Source organism: Gekko japonicus, unplaced genomic scaffold, assembly GCF_001447785.1.
Source record: "Gekko japonicus isolate JY-2015 unplaced genomic scaffold, Gekko_japonicus_V1.1 scaffold1346, whole genome shotgun sequence".
Taxonomy (NCBI): Eukaryota; Metazoa; Chordata; class Lepidosauria; order Squamata; family Gekkonidae; genus Gekko; species Gekko japonicus.
This window is the reverse complement of record NW_015162521.1, coordinates 239,711-260,571: the sequence shown is the minus strand read 5'-3', so window position 1 is coordinate 260,571 and position 20,861 is coordinate 239,711. Positions and strand designations below refer to the sequence as shown.

General features: G+C 49.0%; 1 protein-coding gene and 1 pseudogene across 4 annotated transcripts in view; both read right to left on the bottom strand.

The window, feature by feature from the left end:
* The window catches only part of CXXC1 (CXXC finger protein 1), a 63,713-nt gene that overhangs the window by 29,686 nt on the left and 13,166 nt on the right, over window positions 1–20,861 (bottom strand). Inside the window, exons 5-8 of one of the 4 annotated variants that reach the window (XM_015406224.1) lie at window positions 12,953–13,114; window positions 12,743–12,769; window positions 11,528–11,677; window positions 8,067–8,174 (exon numbers count right to left, since the gene is read on the bottom strand). In XM_015406224.1, the coding sequence (XP_015261710.1) occupies window positions 8,067–8,174; window positions 11,528–11,677; window positions 12,743–12,769; window positions 12,953–13,114 (447 nt within the window). The remainder of the gene's footprint in view (window positions 1–8,066; window positions 8,175–11,527; window positions 11,678–12,742; window positions 12,770–12,952; window positions 13,115–20,861) is intronic. The other 3 variants (XM_015406226.1, XM_015406225.1, XM_015406227.1) reach the window with 3 other exon arrangements.
* Window positions 2,235–2,791, bottom strand: LOC107106133 (annotated as a pseudogene).

Below are 20,861 nucleotides of genomic sequence, written 5' to 3'. Positions count from 1 at the left end.
GCTGTTGTCTGGTGGGGGGAGGGGGGAGGTTTGGGATTAAGCTCAGTTAAAAAAATAGAGTTCGACGAACTCAAGGAACTTCAGTTTTGCAGAGAAAATATTAGCCCCTAATGTGGGGCTCCAACGGAATAGCTGCTATAATATCTTTCATTGTGTTTTTCTGTGTCCTTTATAAAGTTTATTTCTATGCTACCTGGCGTTACACTGTATGACACACATGGCCCGGCCCGACAAAGCCCAATTTATGTCCAATCCGGCCCTCATAAGAAATGAGTTTGACACCCCTGCTCTAGCCAGTCTCCATCCAGCCCACTGAGCTGTGGTGGGGTCTGAGCTTCCAGCGAACACTCCTGGGCTCAGGGATTCCCTAACTTCATATAACAAGTCAGCCACACTGGAATTAGTTTTGTGTTTGAATGATTCCTGCTCTGCGGATCAGACTGAAAGTCAAATGAACCGGCCACCTTGCAGAAGCTAAGCAGGTCTGACTCAGTCAGTGCCTGGATTGATTGACTGATTGATTGATTGCATTTTTACCCCGCCCTCCCCGCGAACGGGCTCAAGGCGGCTCGAACGGGCTCAGGGTGGCTACCAACCACCTCCAGGGCTACCAACCACCCTCTTAGCTCCAGCAGCTGCAGACGTAGCACATGGAGCAACATCATGAAGTCTCTTCCAGTTATACCTAGAAGGGACATCACAACACTCTAGGAATCCCCTTCTCTCTACAGTAAAAACCATAGAGATCTGGGGAATTCCTTGAGCTGCACAGAGTCTCTTCCAGGCCCAACCAGAAGTGACATCGCCTGGGGTCGTGTCAACCCAATGTGCTGCAGCAGTGAAAAATGCAAGCTCTACAGTAGGGATTATTAGGAAAGGGATGGAGAATGAAATGGCCAGTATTGTAATGCCCCTATATAGATCTATGGTGCTGGGATACTGTGTACAGTTCTGGTCACTGTACCTCCAAAAGGACACTGCAGAGCTAGAAAAAGTAGAGAATACAGAGGAGGGCAACCGAGATGATTAGCGGGTTGGAGCACCTTCCCTATGAGGAGAGGGTGAAGAGCTCGGGACTTTTCAGTTTAGAAAAGAGACGACTCAGGGGGGACATGATAGAGGTTTATAAAATTGTGCATGGGGCGGAGAGAACGGACACAGGTAACTTTTTCTCCCTCTCCCAAAAGACTAGAACTTGAGGGCAACTGAAGAAGCTGATGGGCAGTAGGTTCTGGACAGACAAAAGGAAATACTGCTTTACACAGTGATTAAAATGTGGAATTCACTAATGATGGCCACAGGAATAAGCAGCGTTAAAAGGGGATGAGATAGATTCGTGGAGGATAAGTCTAGCAATGGCTACTACCATGTTTCCCCGAAAATAAGACAGTGTCTTAAATTAATTTTTGCTCCCAAAGATGCACTAGATCTTATTTTCAGGGGATGTCTTATTAAGAAGAATACGGTACACTCCGTCAGGGCAGAGCGAGCAGCAGGCGGCAGCTTGTCCTGGCGGCGGCGCGGGCTCTCTGATTAAAAGAGACCTCGCACTTCCGGTCTGCTCCGGGGGGCCTTATTATCGGGGAGGTCTAATTTTCGGGGGATGCCTTATATTTCAGCGAGAGGCAAAACTGTAAGTAGGTCTTATTTTCGGGGGATGTCTTACTTTCGGGGAAACACGGTAGCTGTTATGACTGAGGGGAACCTCCACATTCAGAGGCACTAAGCCTCTGAATCCCAGAACCACGAGGCAACATCAGGGGAAAGCCTCGGCCTCTATGCCCTGTTGTTAGCCCTCCAGAGGAACTGGTTGGCCACCATGTGAGACAAGATGCTGGACTAGATGGACCACTGGTCTGATCCAGCAGGGCTCTTCTTATGTTCTATATTCCATTTTTGCTCCTCCTGGAGCAAAGTGCAATAGCAGGGGCCAGGAGACTGGCTGCTACGGCAGGCAATCCAGACAGCCTAGAGACTTCTTCTTCTTCTTTTTTTTACAGTTGAAAAAAACAGAATTCTTTTTATTTGTCAATAATGCCACATTATAAACAGCCACTTTCTTTGACAGCAAAGGCATGGGTGTGTGTGTTTTTAAATCCAAGAGCTGCATTCCAGCCATCAAGATTAAAAATTTAAAAAAAATGAGCATCCCCCCCAAAACCACGTCTTAAGTTAGTCCATGCGACCTTTCAGTGTTCGGGTCGTTATCTTGTCTTTCTCAATGACGTGCACAGTCACGCCCATACCCGACACCACGCGTTGAGCATGGCCTGGCCTATGGTTTCAAAGAGGTGGTCTGGCTCCATACCTGGCTCCCAGAGGGATTCACACATGCCATACATCTGCTCTGCACAGGTCCCACTGACCACAAAGTCAGCTGTTGTCATTGGGCAGCCAATCAAATCCAAGGAGCAGATAAAAGGCTTGTATGCGACAGGGTCTAGCCCGGCTATGACTGGCTCTACGTAGTAACGTCCAAACCGCCTCTCATACGGGAGGTTGGACACCAGGCTCATCAGGGTCTGGGGCTTGATTTGCCGGCCCTCCTTCAATTCATAGAGATTCAGGCGGAACTTGAGCCTTTGGGCGACTGTCTGAACATCTGTGGCAAGTCCGGCCAAGCCAATAAATAGTCTGTCTCCCATTGGGAACATTTTCTGGAAGTCCGTGGTCACCATCTGAGCTTGAATGCCAAATCGCCGATCAGCTGCAATAGCAACGCAATTTTTCCCCTTCATGGCCATGACGGCCCCACCATTATAGGACATAATAGACATGACGGCGGACAGCGGGGATCCTAGTGAATGCTTGGATCTTAGATCTGGCCCTGACACATCGCTAGGCCTTCCGGCGCGAGGATGATGATCGGTGGAATAACGCAGAATGAGATCTGGAAGCACGCCATCTAACTTGTAGTACTGTATGCACTTTATTGTTAATTGTTAACGTATGTTTTAAATTATTTGTTTATGAGATTTTATAGAGTTTTAAGTTTTATGTATACCAATTAGGTACATTGTACCGTTTTGTTAGCCGCCCTGAGCCTGCTGCGGGATGGGCGGGGTATAAATATAATAAATAAATAAATAAATAAATTCTCACTCGCTTTCCGAAAGCCTAGAGACATCTGAGTAACCCCCTTGAGCTCTACCAAAGATAGGCAGAATGAGGACACAGAACGATGTAATTATAATCTAGAATCCCTTCTGGGATTTGGCCCTTTCTGCTTCTAATTGTTTAACACCAGGGCACCACTGTAATGGTTAGGATGTAGTTGATGGCCATCGTTTTAAGGGTTAAGATTATCGTTTTAATCTTTGATTTTATTGCCTTATATTAATGTTTGTAACCCGCCCTGAGCCCGTTCACAGGAAGGGCAGGATAGAAATTGAACCGAATAAATAAACAGATGCCATCATCTCCCCAGGGAAACTTGTCTGCCCCCTTGCTCACTATCTTCCACCAGCAAGGGAAGTCTGGCACTCCCTTACCGCTCGTTCTTTTATATGCTCCGGATTGCAAGACTGGCCTAATGGGTGGAAATTACAAGGGAGTTGTTACCGGCTAAATATCAGGAGAAACTGCCTAACTGTAAGAGTGGTTGAGCAGTGGAACAGTCTGCCTCCGGAGGGGGTGGATGCTCCTTCGCTGGATGTTTTCAAGCGGAGGCTGGATGAACATCTTTCGGGTATGTTGTAGGTATGCAGGGCTATCTTTTGGCTATGCTCCTGCAGAGTGCAGGGGGTTGGACTAGATGACCTGCAAGGTCCCTTCCAACTCTTAACATTCTATGATTCTATGATTGTTCTTAAAATTGATTTTGAATGTCTTCTAATTGTTCACTGCCCTGAGGGCCCTAATTGGGCAGGAAGGTGAGATACAAACGTTTTAAATGAAAGAATAAAAAAAAGATTATTTTTTTTTAATCATTCCCTTTTTCTGTAAGCTTCCAGAGGTCTGTGGCCAGCTGCTGCCAGATGAGAACCACAGACTGCGGTCTACTCACTGAAGCCAATTCTTTTTTTTTATTTTTTAATAATTAAAAATTTTAATACTACATCAAAAATACCAAAACCAAGCAGAGTATAAATACCAAACAGTAAACACTTTGCTTAAAAAAATTCTAACTACATTGAAGTCTAAATCCAAAAGCACTTTAAAAAATCGTTACTAATAAATATATATCGACTAAAGATTTTTGTTATGAGGATACTGATAAAAGCTATATTGTTATATACAGTGCAGAGTTTATAATACTGGGGTATGTTATACTATTTTATATTCAAAAGCATAACCACTGAAGGCAATTCTTGATGTTCTCTGTAAGTGGCAGCAGACTCAACTAACCAGTCCCCTAGACAATGAGCAAGGAAAGGACAATCTCCTCTCTGTTGGAAATTTTGCTCCGCGCTTCTCCAAATGAATCCCAAGTGGCTTAAAATGATTTGTGTTGAAAATATTATTATTTATTTAATTTATGAATCGCCCCATCCGTGCAAAACCAGGGCTCTGCGAGATATACATCAATGATAAAAAATAGATAAAAACGTACAATGGTTCAGATAAATAACCGAGCAGGTTAGAAGTACTTTTCTCCCTTTCTCACAATACAAGAACTCGTGGGCACTCAATGAAATTGCCGAGCAGTCGGGTTAGAAAGGATAAAAGGAAGTACTTTTCACCCAAAGAGTGATTAACACATGGAATTCACTGCCACAGGAGGTGGTGGCGGCTACAAGCATGGACGGCTTCAAGAAGGAATTGGATAAACATATGGAGCAGAGGTCCATCAGTGGCTATTAGCCACAAAGTATAAATAGGAACTCTCAGTCTGGGGCAAGTGATGCACTGCATTCTTGATGCTTGGGGGGGGGGCAAGAGTGGGAGGGCTTCTAGTGTCCTGGCCCCACTGCTGGACCTCTTGATGGCACCTGGTATTTTTGGCCACTGTGTGACAGAGTGTTGGACTGGATGGGCCATTGGCCTGATCTAACACTGGCTTCTCTTATGTTCTTAACATGTAATTAAAAACCTAAAACCCAAGATGGTGTCCTAATAAATCCTATTCCCATATGAGACTGCGCTGCCGCCCCACGGGCTGGGTAGGAGGAGGGAAACCAATGAAACAAGGAGAAAGAGGGAGGGTGCTGTCCTCTACCAAAAGCTCGGTGGAACATCTTACAGGCCCTGCGGAACTGCATTAAATCCCACAGGGCCCTGACGTTGTTTGGCAGAGAGTTCCACCAGGTACAACCAATCCAAATAAAAAACCCTATTCCGAAAAATCAAAGGAACAGCTATCGGAAGAGAGACACCATCGTCAATCGGAACGAAGATACTGGGGTTTTCTTTTAAATCAAGAGTTTTCCAAAAGAGAACAGACTCATCAGAACGGCAGAAGGAAAGGGGCAAGCCAGCCTTCCTCCACAAGGCTGACCCCAAGAGGCCACCCCAGTGAAGGAGAGCGCTTTCCCCAGAAGCCAGCTGCACTTGGCAAACTGATGGAACTCCCAAGAGAAATGGGGGTCCCAGAGGGTGAACGGGCATACATAGGGAGGAGTAATCCCTCAAGTATGGGGCTCGCAGACCGCAAAGGGAAAGAACCCACTGCTCAGCACTGGCATGATATGCTTGCAACAGGGCTTCTATCTAAAAGTGAGCTGCCGTGTTTCGCACCAAACAGTGTTCCCAATAGACCTGCAAGGGCAGCCCCAGGTTGAGCACTTAGCAGCAATGCAACACACAGAGCGACACTGTTGAGGCTGGCAGAGTTAAAGAAACGGAGGTACCATCCTCAGAGGGAGAGGGGAGGACGCTCACACATCTTAGAGCAGGTATTCCCAACACAGTGGCCACGGGCGCCGTAGTGCCTGCCAACCCCTTTCCTTGTGCTCACCAAGTGATTTTAGAAAGTGGGCAGGGCCAGGTGGGGCTTTTGCCCAGCAAGGCTTCTGATTGGCCACTGGAGATTTTATGAAAGCTGACAGCCAGTTTGGTGTAGTGGTTAGGAGCTCGGCCTCTAATCTGGGAGAACCGGGTTTGATTCCTCCACATGCAGCTGCTGGTGTGACCTTGGGCCAGTCACAATTTCTCTCAGGGCTGTTCTCTCACGAGCAGTCCTCGAAAGAGCTCTCTCAGCCCCACCTCCCTCACAGGGTGTCTGTTGTGGGGGAGGGGAAGGTAATTGTAAGATGCCCTGTGACTCCTTTGGGTAGTGAAAGGCGGGGTATAAATCCAATCTCTTCTACTTCTTCTTTTACCTCACAGGGTGTCTGTTGTGGGGAGGGGAAGGGAAAGGAGATTGTAAGCTGCCCTGAGACTCCTTTAGGTAGTGAAGGGCGGGGTATAAATCCAATCTCTTCTACTTCTTCTTTTACCTCACAGGGTGGCTGTTGTGGGGAGGGGAAGGGGAAGGAGATTGTAAGATGCCCTGAGACTCCTTTGGTTAGTGAAAGACGGGGTATAAATCCAATCTCTTCTACTTCTTCTTTTACCTCACAGGGTGTCTGTTGTGGGGAGGGGAAGGGGAAGGAGATTGTAAGCTGCCCTGAGACTCCTTTGGGTAGTGAAGGGCGGGGTATAAATCTAATCTCTTCTTCTTCTTTTACCTCACAGGGTGTCTGTTGTGGGGAAGGGAAGGGGAAGGAGATTGTAAGCTGCCCTGAGACTCCTTTGGGTAGTGAAAAGTAAAGGTAAAGGTTCCCTTGCTCGAAAGCCAGTCGAATCCGACTCTAGGGTTGCGGTGCTCATCTCCGTTTCAAAGCCGAAGAGCCAGCGCTGTCCGAAGACGTTTCCGTGGTCATGTGGCCGGCATGACTAAACACCAAGGTGCACGGAACGCTGTTACCTTCCCACCGAAGTGGTCCCTATTTATCTACTTGCAATTTCTTGCTTTCGAACTGCTAGGTTGGCAGGAGCTGGAACTAGAGACAGGAGCTCACCCTGTCTTGCGGCACCCGGGTCTTGAACCGCTGAACTACTGACCTTCCACAGCCTGCAGTTCAGCGTCTTAACCACTTGAGCCACCGCAGCTCCGCTGGGTAGTGAAAGGCGGGGTATAAATCCAATCTCTTCTACTTCTTCTTTTACCTCACAGGGTGTCTGTTGTGGGGAGGGGAAGGGGAAGGAGATTGTAAGATGCCCTGAGACTCCTTTGGGTAGTGAAAGGCGGGGTATAAATCCAATCTCTTCTACTTCTTCTTTTACCTCACAGGGTGTCTGTTGTGGGGAGGGGAAGGGGAAGGAGATTGTAAGAGCCACCGCAGCTCCGCTGGGTAGTGAAAGGCGGGGTATAAATCCAATCTCTTCTACTTCTTCTTTTACCTCACAGGGTGTCTGTTGTGGGGAGGGGAAGGGGAAGGAGATTGTGATTGTAAGCTGCCCTGAGACTCCTTTGGGTAGTGAAGGGCGGGGTATAAATCCAATCTCTTCTACTTCTTCTTTTACCTCACAGGGTGACTGTTGTGGGGAGGGGAAGGGGAAGGAGATTGTAAGCTGCCCTGAGACTCCTTTGGGTAGTGAACGGCGGGGTATAAATCTAATCTCTTCTTCTTCTTTTACCTCACAGGGTGTCTGTTGTGGGGAAGGGAAGGGGAAGGAGATTGTAAACTGCCCTGAGACTCCTTTGGGTAGTGAAAGGCGGGGTATAAATCCAATCTCTTCTACTTCTTAGCCGTGCAGATTTTTAAAAATGTTGTTTTGGCAGTAGCTGCCTCCACAGCACAAGCATCTTCACGGAGTAACTGCAGGGAAGCTGCTACAGCCATTTTGTGGCTAGCTCCGCCTCTCGCGGCAGACATTGCATAGCAGCCATTTTGTGACCGTGCCCACCACACTGTTTCAGGATTCCCAAAGGTGCCCGCAGGCTCAAAAAAGTTGGGGACCCTATCTGAAGGGCTACGCCGGCTTTATTGTATAAACGACATGCCACAAGGGGGCGGTGGGGGGGGAATGAAGTTCTATGATAGACTTTGGCCATCAAAAGCCAGCCAGCCAGCCAGCATACTCACTGATCCTGACACCTCCTGCCCCCAGAACCTAGCCATCCTGCCGTGCCGAGATCATACCTTCTTCTCCGACTTCTTCTCCCGTCGCTTGACATGCTTGACCTTCACGGCACGCTTCCGCAGGACAGGATCGAGGAACGGAGCGTCGTCCGTGTCGCTGAGCCATGGCTGAGAGAAGAACCAGAGTAGTGAAAAGGGACTCGTGGCCTTGTGCTCATTCATCCTGGATGCACTAAAGGGATCTTGAGATCATCTGCCTGTCAATACACCTTGACCGAAGGATGCTAAAGAAGAAGACAAATCGACCTAACCGGCTCAGATGGCTTGCCATCATGAGAACTAAGCACCCCCAGGGCCATCTGAAGCACAGCTGGTGATGGAAAGAAAACATCGACTTATGGTAACCCTGTAGGGGTGCTCAAGGCAGGAGATGACAAAGGCAGAGGGCCATTGTCTTTCTCTGCACAGCAGCCTTGGACTTCCTTGGTGGTCTCCCATCCAAGTATTAACCAGCACTGACCCTGGCTTAGCTTCTGAGGTCTGATAAGATCAGGCTAGCCATCCAGGGCAGGGTGAGGACTGTTATACCCTTGGGTCTAACCAGGGCTTTTTTTGTAGAAAAAAGCCCAGCCGGAACTCATTAGCATAATAGGCCACACCCAACATGAGAAACTCATTAGGATTGGCTACATTAGGGGTGTGTGGCCTAATATGCCAATGAGCTGTGCTGTCAGGGGTGTGGCCTAATATGCAAAGGAGTTCCTGCTACAAAAAAGGCCCTGGGTTTCGACAACAAACAAGGTAAACAGAATAAGAAGCAAAAAGTGGGTGTGGCTGGATGAGCACACTTCTGGTAACATGGGGGGGTGGGCTAATATGCCAATGAGCTGTGCTGTCAGGGGTGGGGCCTAATATGCTAATGGATTTCTGCTGTTGGGTGTGGCCTATTATGCTAATGAGTTCCTGCTGGGCGTGGCCAACTTAGGAGCCAGCCGGAACTCTGTTCCTGTGCGCTCCTGCCCAAAAATAGTCCTGGGTCTAACTCTGCTTAGGATGTGACTTGCCAAGCTGGTAGTGGGGAGGGAGGGAAGGCGGTCTGGTATAGCCCAATCGCGTCAGATCTCAGAAGCTAAGCACAGTCGGGCACTTTGGATGGGAGACCATCAAGGAAGACTCTGCAGAGGAAGGTCCATCCGTGGCTATTGGCCACAAGGTATAGATAGGAACTCTCAGGCTGGGGCAAGTGATGCTTTGTGTTCTTGGTGCTTGGGAGAGGGGGCAACAGTGGGAGGGCTTCTAGAATCCTGGCCCCACTGCTGGAGCTCCTGAGGGCACCTGGTACTTTTGGCCACTGTGTGACACAGAGCGTTGGACTGGATGGGCCATTGGCCTGATCCAACATTGGCTTCCCTTATGTTCTTAACCACCTCTGTCCCTCACTTGTCCTGAAAGCCCCTGAAAGCCCCTTGCTGGGGCCACCATAAATCAGTTTAGACTTGACGGCCACACAGGTATGTAATGGCTGGGAGCTCTCTGTAGTACTTCTTCAGAGACTGAAAAGATTAGGGATCTGCTTAGTAGGGAGTTGCAGCCACCTCCACGGCAAGCCACTGGAGGAACACAGAAAAGGAGCCAGTTTTGCTTCCGGTGACACCCCGGGAAGAGTTTTGTGGATTCAAAACTTCTACAGCCCTGGTCAGTGTCTAGCTCGGCCAAAGAACACCTCTGACACGGAAGTAAAGAGTGCCAAGCCAAAGCCCTGTGCCTCCACCCTTACAAGAGGCTGCAACCAAGTTCCTCCATCACAGATCTACACCCTTCTTTCCCTCCTGCTACTAGAAGCTTGAGGAGGGGTGGCAGATATGTGCCAGTAGCCCCCAGATGCTGGCCCTTACTCTCCCGTAGTCTGTAATCTGATATTGGGTGCAAAATTTTGGCTCTGTGACAATCCTTTCCCCCACTTTCATGATCCTAATCTTCGTGAGGTGCCTAGTAAAGGCTATGGGGTTGGTTCAACATTGCCTTTTGGAGGCCACCCAACAGTTTTGCATGGCGGCATTCCATGTGGTAATAAGGAGGGACGGGCACAGACCGAACACCGAGCCAAAGTCTGGCCTGGACTTTGCCCAGTTCAGGGCTCGCGAGCTGAGTTCCAGAGAAGGCGCCTTCCCTGGACACTCACCCCGAGCTTTTTGGGCAGGCTCGGGAATGTGTTCGGCTCGATGTGCACCCAACACCTCTGGGTGGTGTTGGGCCCCACACTGGCACTTCTGCAGTACCCAGAAGTGATGTTGCACATCACTGATACGCTTGTGTCACTTCTGGAAAACGCGGCAACAGCAGGGGGCAGGGCCCGACGCCACCTGGAAGTGCCAGCCGCGCATTCCTTCCGGGCAACACAGGCACGCTGGGGCATGGCCTGATGCCACCTGAACCAATTCTGTTCAGGTGGGGTTTGGGACTCGGGGGTTCAGTCCAGGGCTGCCTGGCTCGCAAGCCCCAGACTGAACCATCCAATCGGTGCCGATCCCATGTTACATTTTGGTGCGTCAAATGCCTTCCCACAGAAGCATTTTGGGGGATTTTCATGCGGGGGCATGGTAACGACTGAACCACCTCTGGTAACCAGAAGTGAGGCTCTTCAATCCGGAAACAACTCAGGTAGTTGCCTTGTAACTGCTATGCTCTCCCACTTCAACCACTGTTCAAATTTTGCTACCCTCATCTTTGCTGAAAGACTATTTCAAAAATTTAAGATTCTCTTGGAAGCCAAATTAGAGTAATGAAACGCATTTTCAACCACATGACAGGAATTGCATGGAACTGTCTGCATGCCTCTGTATGCAAGCCTCTACTGAGCAAATGGCTGAGCGGTAGCACCATCACGGAACGTTCACAACCATTCCAACTTCTCAAGGCAAAGCTGTCGGCAACAGAACACTGATCAACAGCGCAGTGTAAGTGAGAAAAGCAAAAGGTAAAGCTTGCGCAGGAGAGAAAGAATCATTTTGGGAAGGTGTGCATGTGCTGTCAACGAGGACGAAGGTGGGGGAGGCCACCCAGCAAGCAGAGAGATAAAAGGCCGGAGATATGAGTGGACCCACAAGAAGAATGAGTCAAGGAAGGAAGACAAAGCAGTCAGATGAAAAGGGAGGACTCAAGGGGCGGAAGGTACTTGGACCTTCGGGCTAAGAGTGATCTAAGTGGGGGGAGGCAAGGTGGGCTGAGAAATGAGAGCTAAGGATAAGCTTGATAGGAGGCTTCAGGAACAGTAGAGGGTGAATAAGTTGGGAACTTTAGAAGCTGGGGGGGGCTCTCTCACATCCAGCCAAACACGTCGGCTACATTCTTCTGAGTGTGTTAAATTTGTATCGTTTCCGAGCACAGAACCGGGGATTATCCCGGGGGGGGGGGGGGTGACCGAAACTGCCCGCCATTTTAGGATAAACGTTTTGTCCCCAAGCCCTGTCAACCTGGCCTAGGAATCCAAGAGGAACAGATCCCCCTCCCCCAGGGCTCACCAGGTTCTGATCATCGAAGGCCCCCGAACAAAGCTCTTGGTACAAATCGGGGTCTATGTGCAGGTCGTCATCCGACAGAGGCTCGGGAGTGGCCGCCGACTCTAGCTGTTCCTTTAGCATCTGCAGGTCATCCTCCCGCCCCCGTAACATCTATTCAGCATTTGGGGAACAGGGAAGGGAAGGCGACGAGGGGAAGAGAGAGAAAGGGAGAGAGAAAAGGGAGGGAGGGGAGAAAGAAAAGAGAGAGAGAGGAAAGCATTAAAGGCGCCGTCCACCTGGCTTCGGGAGCACCAGCCGTCGAAACACGCAGACACGCCCTTCTGCTTCCGGGCCACGGCAGCGGGCAACAGAGAAAAAACGAGGCTCGCTGGATACCAAGCGGCAAAGCGCGAGAGGCAGAGAGGAACACGCACCCCCTCCCGGAAATCGACACCACCTGCTTATCACCTCCCCAAAAAATAAAACCCGAGAGCAGACGAGCAAAGCTTCAGTTCGAAGAAGAGGGGCCAAATAACCCTGCAAGCTCTAAAGACTAGCCAACATCCCAACTGGCTCTGGGGCAGCCCTCCATTATAACCCGTTAAACGTCAAGAAGGATCTAAACAATGCAGCCGAAAGGACGTGGCAGAGCAAACCAGACTTCAGACAACCGGGTCGAGGGGGCATTTTTTGATCGCCCCTCTACATGAATTTACTTGCGGGTCCGGATGTACACGCGAAGCTGCCTTATAATGAACCGGACCCTTGGTCTATCGAGGTCCGGATTGTCTACTCATTCTGACAGCAGCTCTCCAGGGTCTCAGGCAGAGGCCTTTCGCATCACCTGCTGCCTGGTCCTTTGAACTGAAGATGCCGGGGATCGAACCAGGGGCCTTCTGCTTGCCAAGCAGAGGCTCGATCACTGAGCCACAGCGCCACCCGCGGCAAAGAATGTGCTTGGGCCCCGTCGACCCCTCTTGCTGCAGCAGTTTGTGGCTTCTGCAAAGGGCCATTTTTGGCCCAGGGGACCGTTTCAGAACCCCGATCGGCAGTCTGAAGTTCTACAGTCCACTCAGACCACCTCGTTCGGCTGCATCTGTAGATCGAGCCTTATCCTCCTCTCCTATCTAGGGAAAAAAAAAACACCCAGGAGTCCCAACTTAACACTCATCTACTTTCAATCCTGAGCCTTTACAAAAACAAAAAGAAAAACCTGAAGGGAAAAAGGAAACTTACCGAAGCTGGAAAATATTTATAGGACTCCTAGGAAGAAAAAGAACGGGAAAAACAAAATCACGTGTGAGCTACACACACATCAACGGCTTCAATTAAGACGGCGGCTGCCCTCGGGGGGGTAGAGCAGCCTGGGAAGTGCCCCACGGAGAAAACGTGCAAAAAAAAAGAGAGAGAAATCGGCGGGCAGCTAGCGCCCAACGTAATACTCACCCGAGCCCGAACCTGGCACTGCCGGAGGCGGCACTTCTGGCGAATTTTGTTCGGCCCCCCGAATTTTTTCATGTCGCGGCAGAAGTCGCACTGCCCACAATCCTCTGTGCGCCGACAGGCCTCGCATTCACCGCACATCCGTGCCGAGCGCTTAATCTGTTGCTGCAGGCGGTAAAAGGGGGGGGAAAGATGAGAATCTGAGACTTCCTGGTGCCCTGACCCACTTTCCTCAGGTTCCTTGATACTGTAAGGATCCATAAAGCAGGGGCTCAAAGCTAGGGACAGACACAGGATCAACAGACCAGTCACTTTCTGGTCAACTATTTTGAAAGCACTAATTTTAAATTCAGCACCCAAGACGAAAGATAAACACACTTATGCTACTTCCAAGAAACATCCACTGATCTGAACCCTGTTCACATGTCACAGTTAGTGGACGTACATCCAGTCGGTGTGCGCGTACATTTGTTTGAAAGAAACATCACTTTCACGGATCCAATTGAGGACCAGTACCCGGATACATGTGGGATTTGTATTGCACATTCAGCTGTCAACACGTTAACTGTAACATGAGAAGAACTCCATGTACAAGGAACGATCAAGTGCAAACTGCATGCAGACTGTTCGGGCAATCACTTGCGAAGCAACAAAATATATCTAGGATAGATTACTGCAGTGTACTCTACATGGGGATGCCCTTGAGAAGCGTTCAGAAACTTCAGTCGGTGCAGAATGCTGCAACGAGGATGATGACTGGAATGGGTCACAGGGACGTTATCATTCCAGTCTTGGCTCATCTACACTGACTCCCTATTTGATTCCAGGCACAATTCAAGCCCAACATGGTTTAGGACCAACTTATCTGAAGGATTGCTTACTTATGAACCCAACCCAACCACTACAGTCATCTTCAAAGGCTCTGCTTCAGGCATCCCCATCTGCTAGGATTAGGCAGGTAGCAATCCAGCAGAGGACCTTCTCAATCATAGCACCAAAGCTCATGAACTCTCTCCCCAGGGAGATTCGGCTGCCCCTTCTGTTGGCATCTTTCGACAGCAGGTGAAGACTTTTATTTTGGTTGGCATTCCCTCAGTGATTCCTCCTTTTATTTTATTTATTAGATTTTTTAAGTTGCCACTCACCCAAAGGGTCCCGCAGCAACTTACAACATTAAAACCAATCAGGTGAAAACCACATAATAACAAATACAAAACATTAACATTAAAATATTAAAATACATGGCTATCACCATACCACTATTAAAAGAGCCCAAACATGTGGTTACCCTCCAAAGGCCAACCTAAACAATTCAGCTTTGCATGCCCTGCGGAAACTTAACAAGTCCAGCAGGGCACGGTGTCCAGCAGGGTGTCATCCGAGAGTGCCTTCCACAGGATAGGGGCCACAACTGAGAAGGCCTTTCCCCTGGTGGCAGCAAACCAAGCCATCCTGGGGCCAGGCGCCTGCAAGAGGCCTTAGATGATGACCAAACACAGTGCGGGGGGCTATAATGGGAGAGTTATCTGAGATGGCCAGAAGGGTTCTGCCAGGTGGCTAAGTCTGTCCCAGACTGTTGCAGGACTAGGGGGACTTGATCACAAGTGAACTCATAATGACAATAAATGGACACCTACGCAGTGCTGTTCTTGATTTCGTGGGATGTCTGAATGTGTTCAAATAATAGATGTCGAGGGGCAATATTTGACTGGCCATCTTACTGTCGCGCCAATCTGAACTCAAGCTAATAAGGAGGATGGATCTTTGATCGTTTGAACACCCAGTCACCCCTGGTGGTGGAAAGTGCCGTCAAGTCACAGCTGACTTATGGTGACCCTGTGGGGTCTTCTAAGCAAGACACATTCAGAAATGGTTTCCCCCTAGCGGCTTTCTAAATTTAAGATGTCTTCAAGCTGAACGTAGAAAATGAGAGAGAAAACCCAGAGAAATGGCTGTGGCCGGGCACTCCTGGGGCATCACCACCGTCAGGAGAGTGGCCAGTTTCATTCTGAGCACAGCTCATATCCTTTTCTACTCCCCTGCCTTACCCTTCTGCCCTCACCTGGATGTCCCAGGCTACCCTGATCTCATCAGATCTCAGAAGCTAAGCAGGGTCAGTCCTGGTTACTATTTGGATGGGAGACTACCAAGGAAGTCTAGGGAGGTATGCAATGGCAAACCACCACTGATGGACCTCCTGATGGCACCTGGGATTTTTGACCACTGTGTGATACAGAGTGTTGGACTGGATGGGCCATTGGCCTGATCCAACATTGGCTTCTCTTATGTTCTTATGTTCACTCCTGTTCTTGCCCTGAACATTCTATGAGGTCGCCATAAGTCAGTTGAAAGTTGACAGCTTTTTCCCTTCCCTCCCCTTACTCTTTAGGAGACTGAGGGAAAGGAGCACTTCCAAGTTAAGCAACATGTGGCTTTCCCTGCCATTAAATGAGCCAAAGGAAGCACTCCCTGCCTACCTCTGGCTTCCTACTGTATGCCAGAAAATACTCAAGTTGGTTCCAGATTCCAACAACTCAAATCCCATTGCACTGTCTATTGGATGTCCCGTTATCCAAATTGGTCTACACATGTCAGGGCCATAATGTGTAAAGGCATTGCCTTGCTAGCACAGAGGAAACCCATGTATTTTGGATACTTTGGTATACTTGGGATCGTAACTGTCATAAGTTGGTCTGTGCTGAGTGAGGGCTCAGATATCTATGATGAAGAGCTACCTGCTAGCCCTCAGCTGGTAACTGAACAGCCGGCTGCAGCTCACTCTGAGCCAGAAGGAGAACAAGAAGAGATCAGGTTACCGGCTGATCAGGAGTCACAGCCTACAGCTGAAACTGAGCCAACACCTTGTAGCTCTGAAGCAGTAAACAAGTCTTCAGCAGCCACTCCCAGCCCACCTAGCTCACCCACACCCTTGCAGCCGACGCTGTGAGTTGCAAGACAGGAGAAGAAGTGTGAGACTCATGGCCCGTCATCAGCTGTCAATTGAAGAGACAAATGGGTAGTTTCAGGATGGCTGCCAAGGAATTGGCTGGGAGTTTAGCTCATTAAGACTTGGCTATAAATTCAGCTGGGAGAAGCAGCAGTTTGTGCACGCAACAAAGTGCACTTTGCTACTGAGCACCAATCTCTACAAACTTGGACTGGAGCTGACAACCGGCTTTTCTGGAACCCCTGACTTTTGGACTGGACTTTGGTTACTCTCTACAACCTTGCCTGTGACCTGCCCTGCTGGACCCCAGCCCATGCCTCCTGGGGAAGCTGCACCAGTATAGTAACCCTGTGTATACCGAGGTCCAGATTCAGAGGAGGAGTTTTTTTATTTTATTAACAGAAAAAGAGACCAAATTGATCTACGCAAATAGAAAAATGACAACAGAAATTACAGGAAGGAAAAAGCAATGCGATAAATGACACACCTTTCCCTAAATAACTGCCTACATACTGGGGAATAAACTAAAAAGGAGGAGGAGGAGGAGGAGGAGGAGGAGGAGGAGATTGGATTTATACCCCACCCTTCTCTTGGAGTCTCAGAGCGGCTTACGAATTTCTTTCCCTTCTGGGGAAAGGTAGGTGGGGCTGAGAGAGCTCTGACAGAAACTGCTCTTTCAAGGACGGCTCTGACAGAACTATGGCTTGCCCAAGGTCATCCAGCAGGTGCAAGTGGAGGAGTGGGGAATCAAACCCGGTTCTCCCAGATTAGAGTCCGCACACTTAACCACTACATCAAACTGGCTCTCGGAGGGGGGGGACAAGGCATAGGAGCCTGCTCCTCGGGAATGAAACTGACCAGGCAGGGGAAGGAGCTGAGAAGACAGGTCCATTATGAAAAAATCCAAGAGGCCAACCAAGAAACGGGGTAACAGGGTGTGTTCCAAACTGGCTACAAAAATTGGAGCTGGGGGACGACGACTCTTTATACACTTCTGCCAAGAGTGAGAAGGGGACAGGGTTGGCTTTGGAATGGGAGAGCAATTGATTGATGATTCTTTATCTATAAATTAAGCTTTTAGACCGCCCTCCCCTGGGCACACAAGGCTCGGGGTGGCGAACAACAATAAAACACGTTTATAATTCAGTAGAAACAGTTCAGAACCGTCAAACGATACAACAATTAAGACATTACCAGATGGCACTAGACACTTCAGACTGTGCCACTGCCTTCAGATTGTGCCGCTTAGCGCGATGTGGCGCCCTCCAACGCCCAGGCATGCTGAGTCGCTCGCTCCAATGGGAGGGGTCACGTACAAGAGGAGGGAGCCGCCCAGGGCCAGCGCTCAGGAGGAGAAAGCGGCTTTTTTGCCTACGAAAGGTTCCACTCTCTCCCCGCCCCCGGCATTTCTAGTTAAAAGAACGGCCAGAAATGGGGAACATAGCTATGCGGGATCTCTTAAAAATATACCCCTCTGAATTTCCAGCTTTTATTTAAAAAAAAAAAAAGTCTCACCCTTTTCCTTTCAAAGATGGGTGGACAGGGGACCCTGCAAGTTGCTTTGCATCTGATTGCCTTGCAGAGCGGGGAGGGAGAAAAACCTGCCGCTCAAAAACCGGCTCTTGTTCGGAATCACTTAATCCCTTGCTGACTGAACTCATTCTTGTACGCCTTGCTCCGTAACGGTTTCTCCTTCATTTGCTTTCTCAACAATACACACACTATTAATGGGGGCAGCGTACAGTGGGAACTCTGGGCAGGAAAGCTGCAATAGATTAGATAGATGGATAAGAGATGATAGACAGATGAATAGATGGATGACAGATGGATAGATGGCAGATGACATATAGATAGATGACAGATGGATGACAGATGACAGATGGATGACAGGTGATGGATGATAGATGGATAACAGATCATAGATAGATGGACAGATGACAGACAGACAGACAGACAAGACAGACAGATGGTAGATGGATGGACTCATCTGTTTGTGTTGAGGAAGCTGCACCAGGATTTTCCCATGGGGAGAGGGGGAAGGGGGGGGGATTCAGGGACTCAGCTGCATTCAACCTCTTGCTGAAACTTGCCTGGGTAAAGGAGTATGTGCCTCTGAACATGTGTAGGCTTCCTTTTATTCCCCAAGATTAACCAGAGCCAAGCCCTTCTATAAATAATTGTATGCCGTCAAGTCACAACCAGCTCACTCATGGCGAGCTCAGACCATGGGGTTTCAAGGAAATAGATGAGCAGAGGTGATTTCCCATTGCCTCCCTCTGCACAGCAATCCTCGCCTTCTTAGGTGGTCTCCCGTCCAAATCCTAACTGTGGCCAACCCTGCTTAGATTCCAAGCTCTCATGAGATCAGGCTAGGTCAGGCTATTAAGCTGCTAGCCCTTGTATGCCCCGCCTCAAAATCTAGCATTAGGGCCAATGGACTAAAGAGGACCTAATGTTCAGGCAGGTTTCAAGTTCAACCTCAGAACCTCTACTAACAGAAGAATAAAGTTGTTTGTATCTGTGCTGGTCCAAAAGTCAAATCCAAAACCAAAGCACAATCCACACAATCCCTTTCATTAAGACGAAAACAGTACGCAAGCTTTCGAGTTGACCAGAAGAACAAGTCCTGCACCTGACAGGCACAAAGCAGGGAGCATAAAGTTTTAATCCTAAATAGTGACACCCTTCGCCGCGAGGAGGAGGAGGAGGAGACTGGATTTATACCCCGCCCTTCACTACCCAAAGGAGTCTCAGAGACGCTTACAATCCCTTTCCCTTTTCCTGAGGCTGAAAGAGCTCTCTCAAGAACTACCCTTGAGAACAGCTCTGAAAGAACTTATGACTGACCCAAGGTCACACCAGCAGCTGCATGTGAAAGAGTAAGTGTTAGCCAAAGATAAACGCTGTTCTCAATCCCAAGTTTTCAAGCAAACGAAGAAACTATTTCTGCGCCACTGCAAAGTTTCAGCACCATGACTTGAGAAGGCCCTTTCTCAGGTTGTCGCTTGTCCTGATGCTGTTAAATTACAGGACTGACCCAGCTGAGCTCTGAGAAGCAGCAGGAGATAGAGCTGCTAGAGGGGTGAGTGTTTTTTATTTACTTTCAGCTGAGGTGATTTAGCTGAAAGGGGACTGTGTGGGGGGACTGTGTTTGGGAGTGTGTGGGTAAGTTTTGATTTGTTGCAGAGTCCTGGCTGCTTGAGATAGGGTGAGAAAGGGTCATTGTTTAACTGCAATTGAGGGCCTGGGTGAATCTGAATGGCTGCTGGCCACACCCTCTGCTGGGGGAAGCTTCTATTTAAGGCAGCACCTCGCCAGAGGCACGAGCCAAAGGCTCTTAGCCTAGAGACTCTTAGACTAGGGATGCTGTAAGAAGCCCAGGAAGAACCAGAAAGCCAGGGCCCTAGTCTCCTTGGGTTCCCAGTAAGGTAAGTACACTTCTACAAGGAGAACCACATAAATACAAAGGCTTTTAAAAGGGGGATTATATATAATTATTATTTTAAAAGCAATTATGAAGCCAAAATGCCAGCAGGGGGTTGGGGGCTATCCAGTGTTTTGCACAGAGTGCCACATGCATGACTATCTGCCCACTGGATAGAAGTCTTGGGTGTGTGCCCATTGCAACGAGCTCCTGGTTCTCAGGGAATGAGTTTGCTTCCTTGAGGCCAAGGTACCAGACCTGGAGAAGCAGAGACAGTCAGTTAGGCGCATGGAGAAGACTCTCGGGGACTTGTTAGATATGTCCCACTCTGAAAACTGCAGCCCCGCTGCTATCAGGGAGCATGAGGGTTAAGAGGAAACAGAGCACTGTGCTGCAGATAAGGGGAATGTGCCCTCAGAAGGGACCTCTTCTTCAGCTGATGAACGGGTGTTCTTTCGTACCAAGGAACCATCCCTTGGCAGGGAAGGAGGGTGACTCTTGGTAGTTGGTGATTTGATCCTTAGGCAGGCAGGTAGCAGGGTGGCGAACCCGCATATGTTGACTTGCCTGCCTGGTGCGAAGGTAGTAGACATTACGCATGTTCTAGATAGGCTGGGAGATAGGGGAGGAGCCAATAGGAAAAATTTAGGCTGCTAGGCAGGAAACTCAAGGCCAGGACCTCCAAGGTAGCCTTCTCAGAAGTGCTACCTGTTCCACGCGCAGGGCCGGAGAGACAGGCACAGATCAGGAGTCTCAATGCGTAGATGAGACGATGGTGTAGGGGGGAAGGGATGTTTTTGGGAACAAGAAGGAGCTGTACAAAAGAGACGGTCTCTACTTGTCCCAAGAAGGAACCAGGCTGCTGGCGCTTAAAATCAAAAAGGTGGCAGAGCAGTTTTTAAACTGAATATTGGGGGAAAGCCAACAGGAGATGAAAAGTCTCTGGTTCGGGATGACTCATCTCAAAGAGATAAAGGGATAGCTGTTACTTTTCTACAAGGAAATGGGTTCGAATTGTCCACTGAGACTGTGGCTTAAGAAGTAGACTGCCTGGCAAGGTCTCGAGGCAGCAAGAGGAAGGTTGTGGGCTTAACATGCATGGGAAACTATAGGTGTTTATACACAAATGCTAGAAGTGTCCGAGGTAAAATCGGGGAGTTGGAATGCTTGGTGTTGCGGGGGGGGGGACAGACGCTGTGGGTATTTCAGAAACTTTTTTTAAGCCCCCCGGAGGGGATTTTTTATTGCATTTTTTAATATACTACAAACTACAATGAAAAAATAGGGAGGGAAACTACATCTAGGGAGAAAGAAAAGTTAACCACTAATAACTAAAACTTCCAAGTCCAAGAACCCTTTGAAAGCCCCATGCAATCTGCGCACCAGCGGATAGGAGAAGGGCAACTGGTTGCTACCCTCATGGAGCCTTGGCAAAAGGTATTTCAGAAACTTGGTGGGATGAAGAAAATCAGTGGGATACGGTGATTCCTGGTTATAAATTATATCGGAAGGATAGGGGGGGAAGGGGTGGGGGTGGGGTG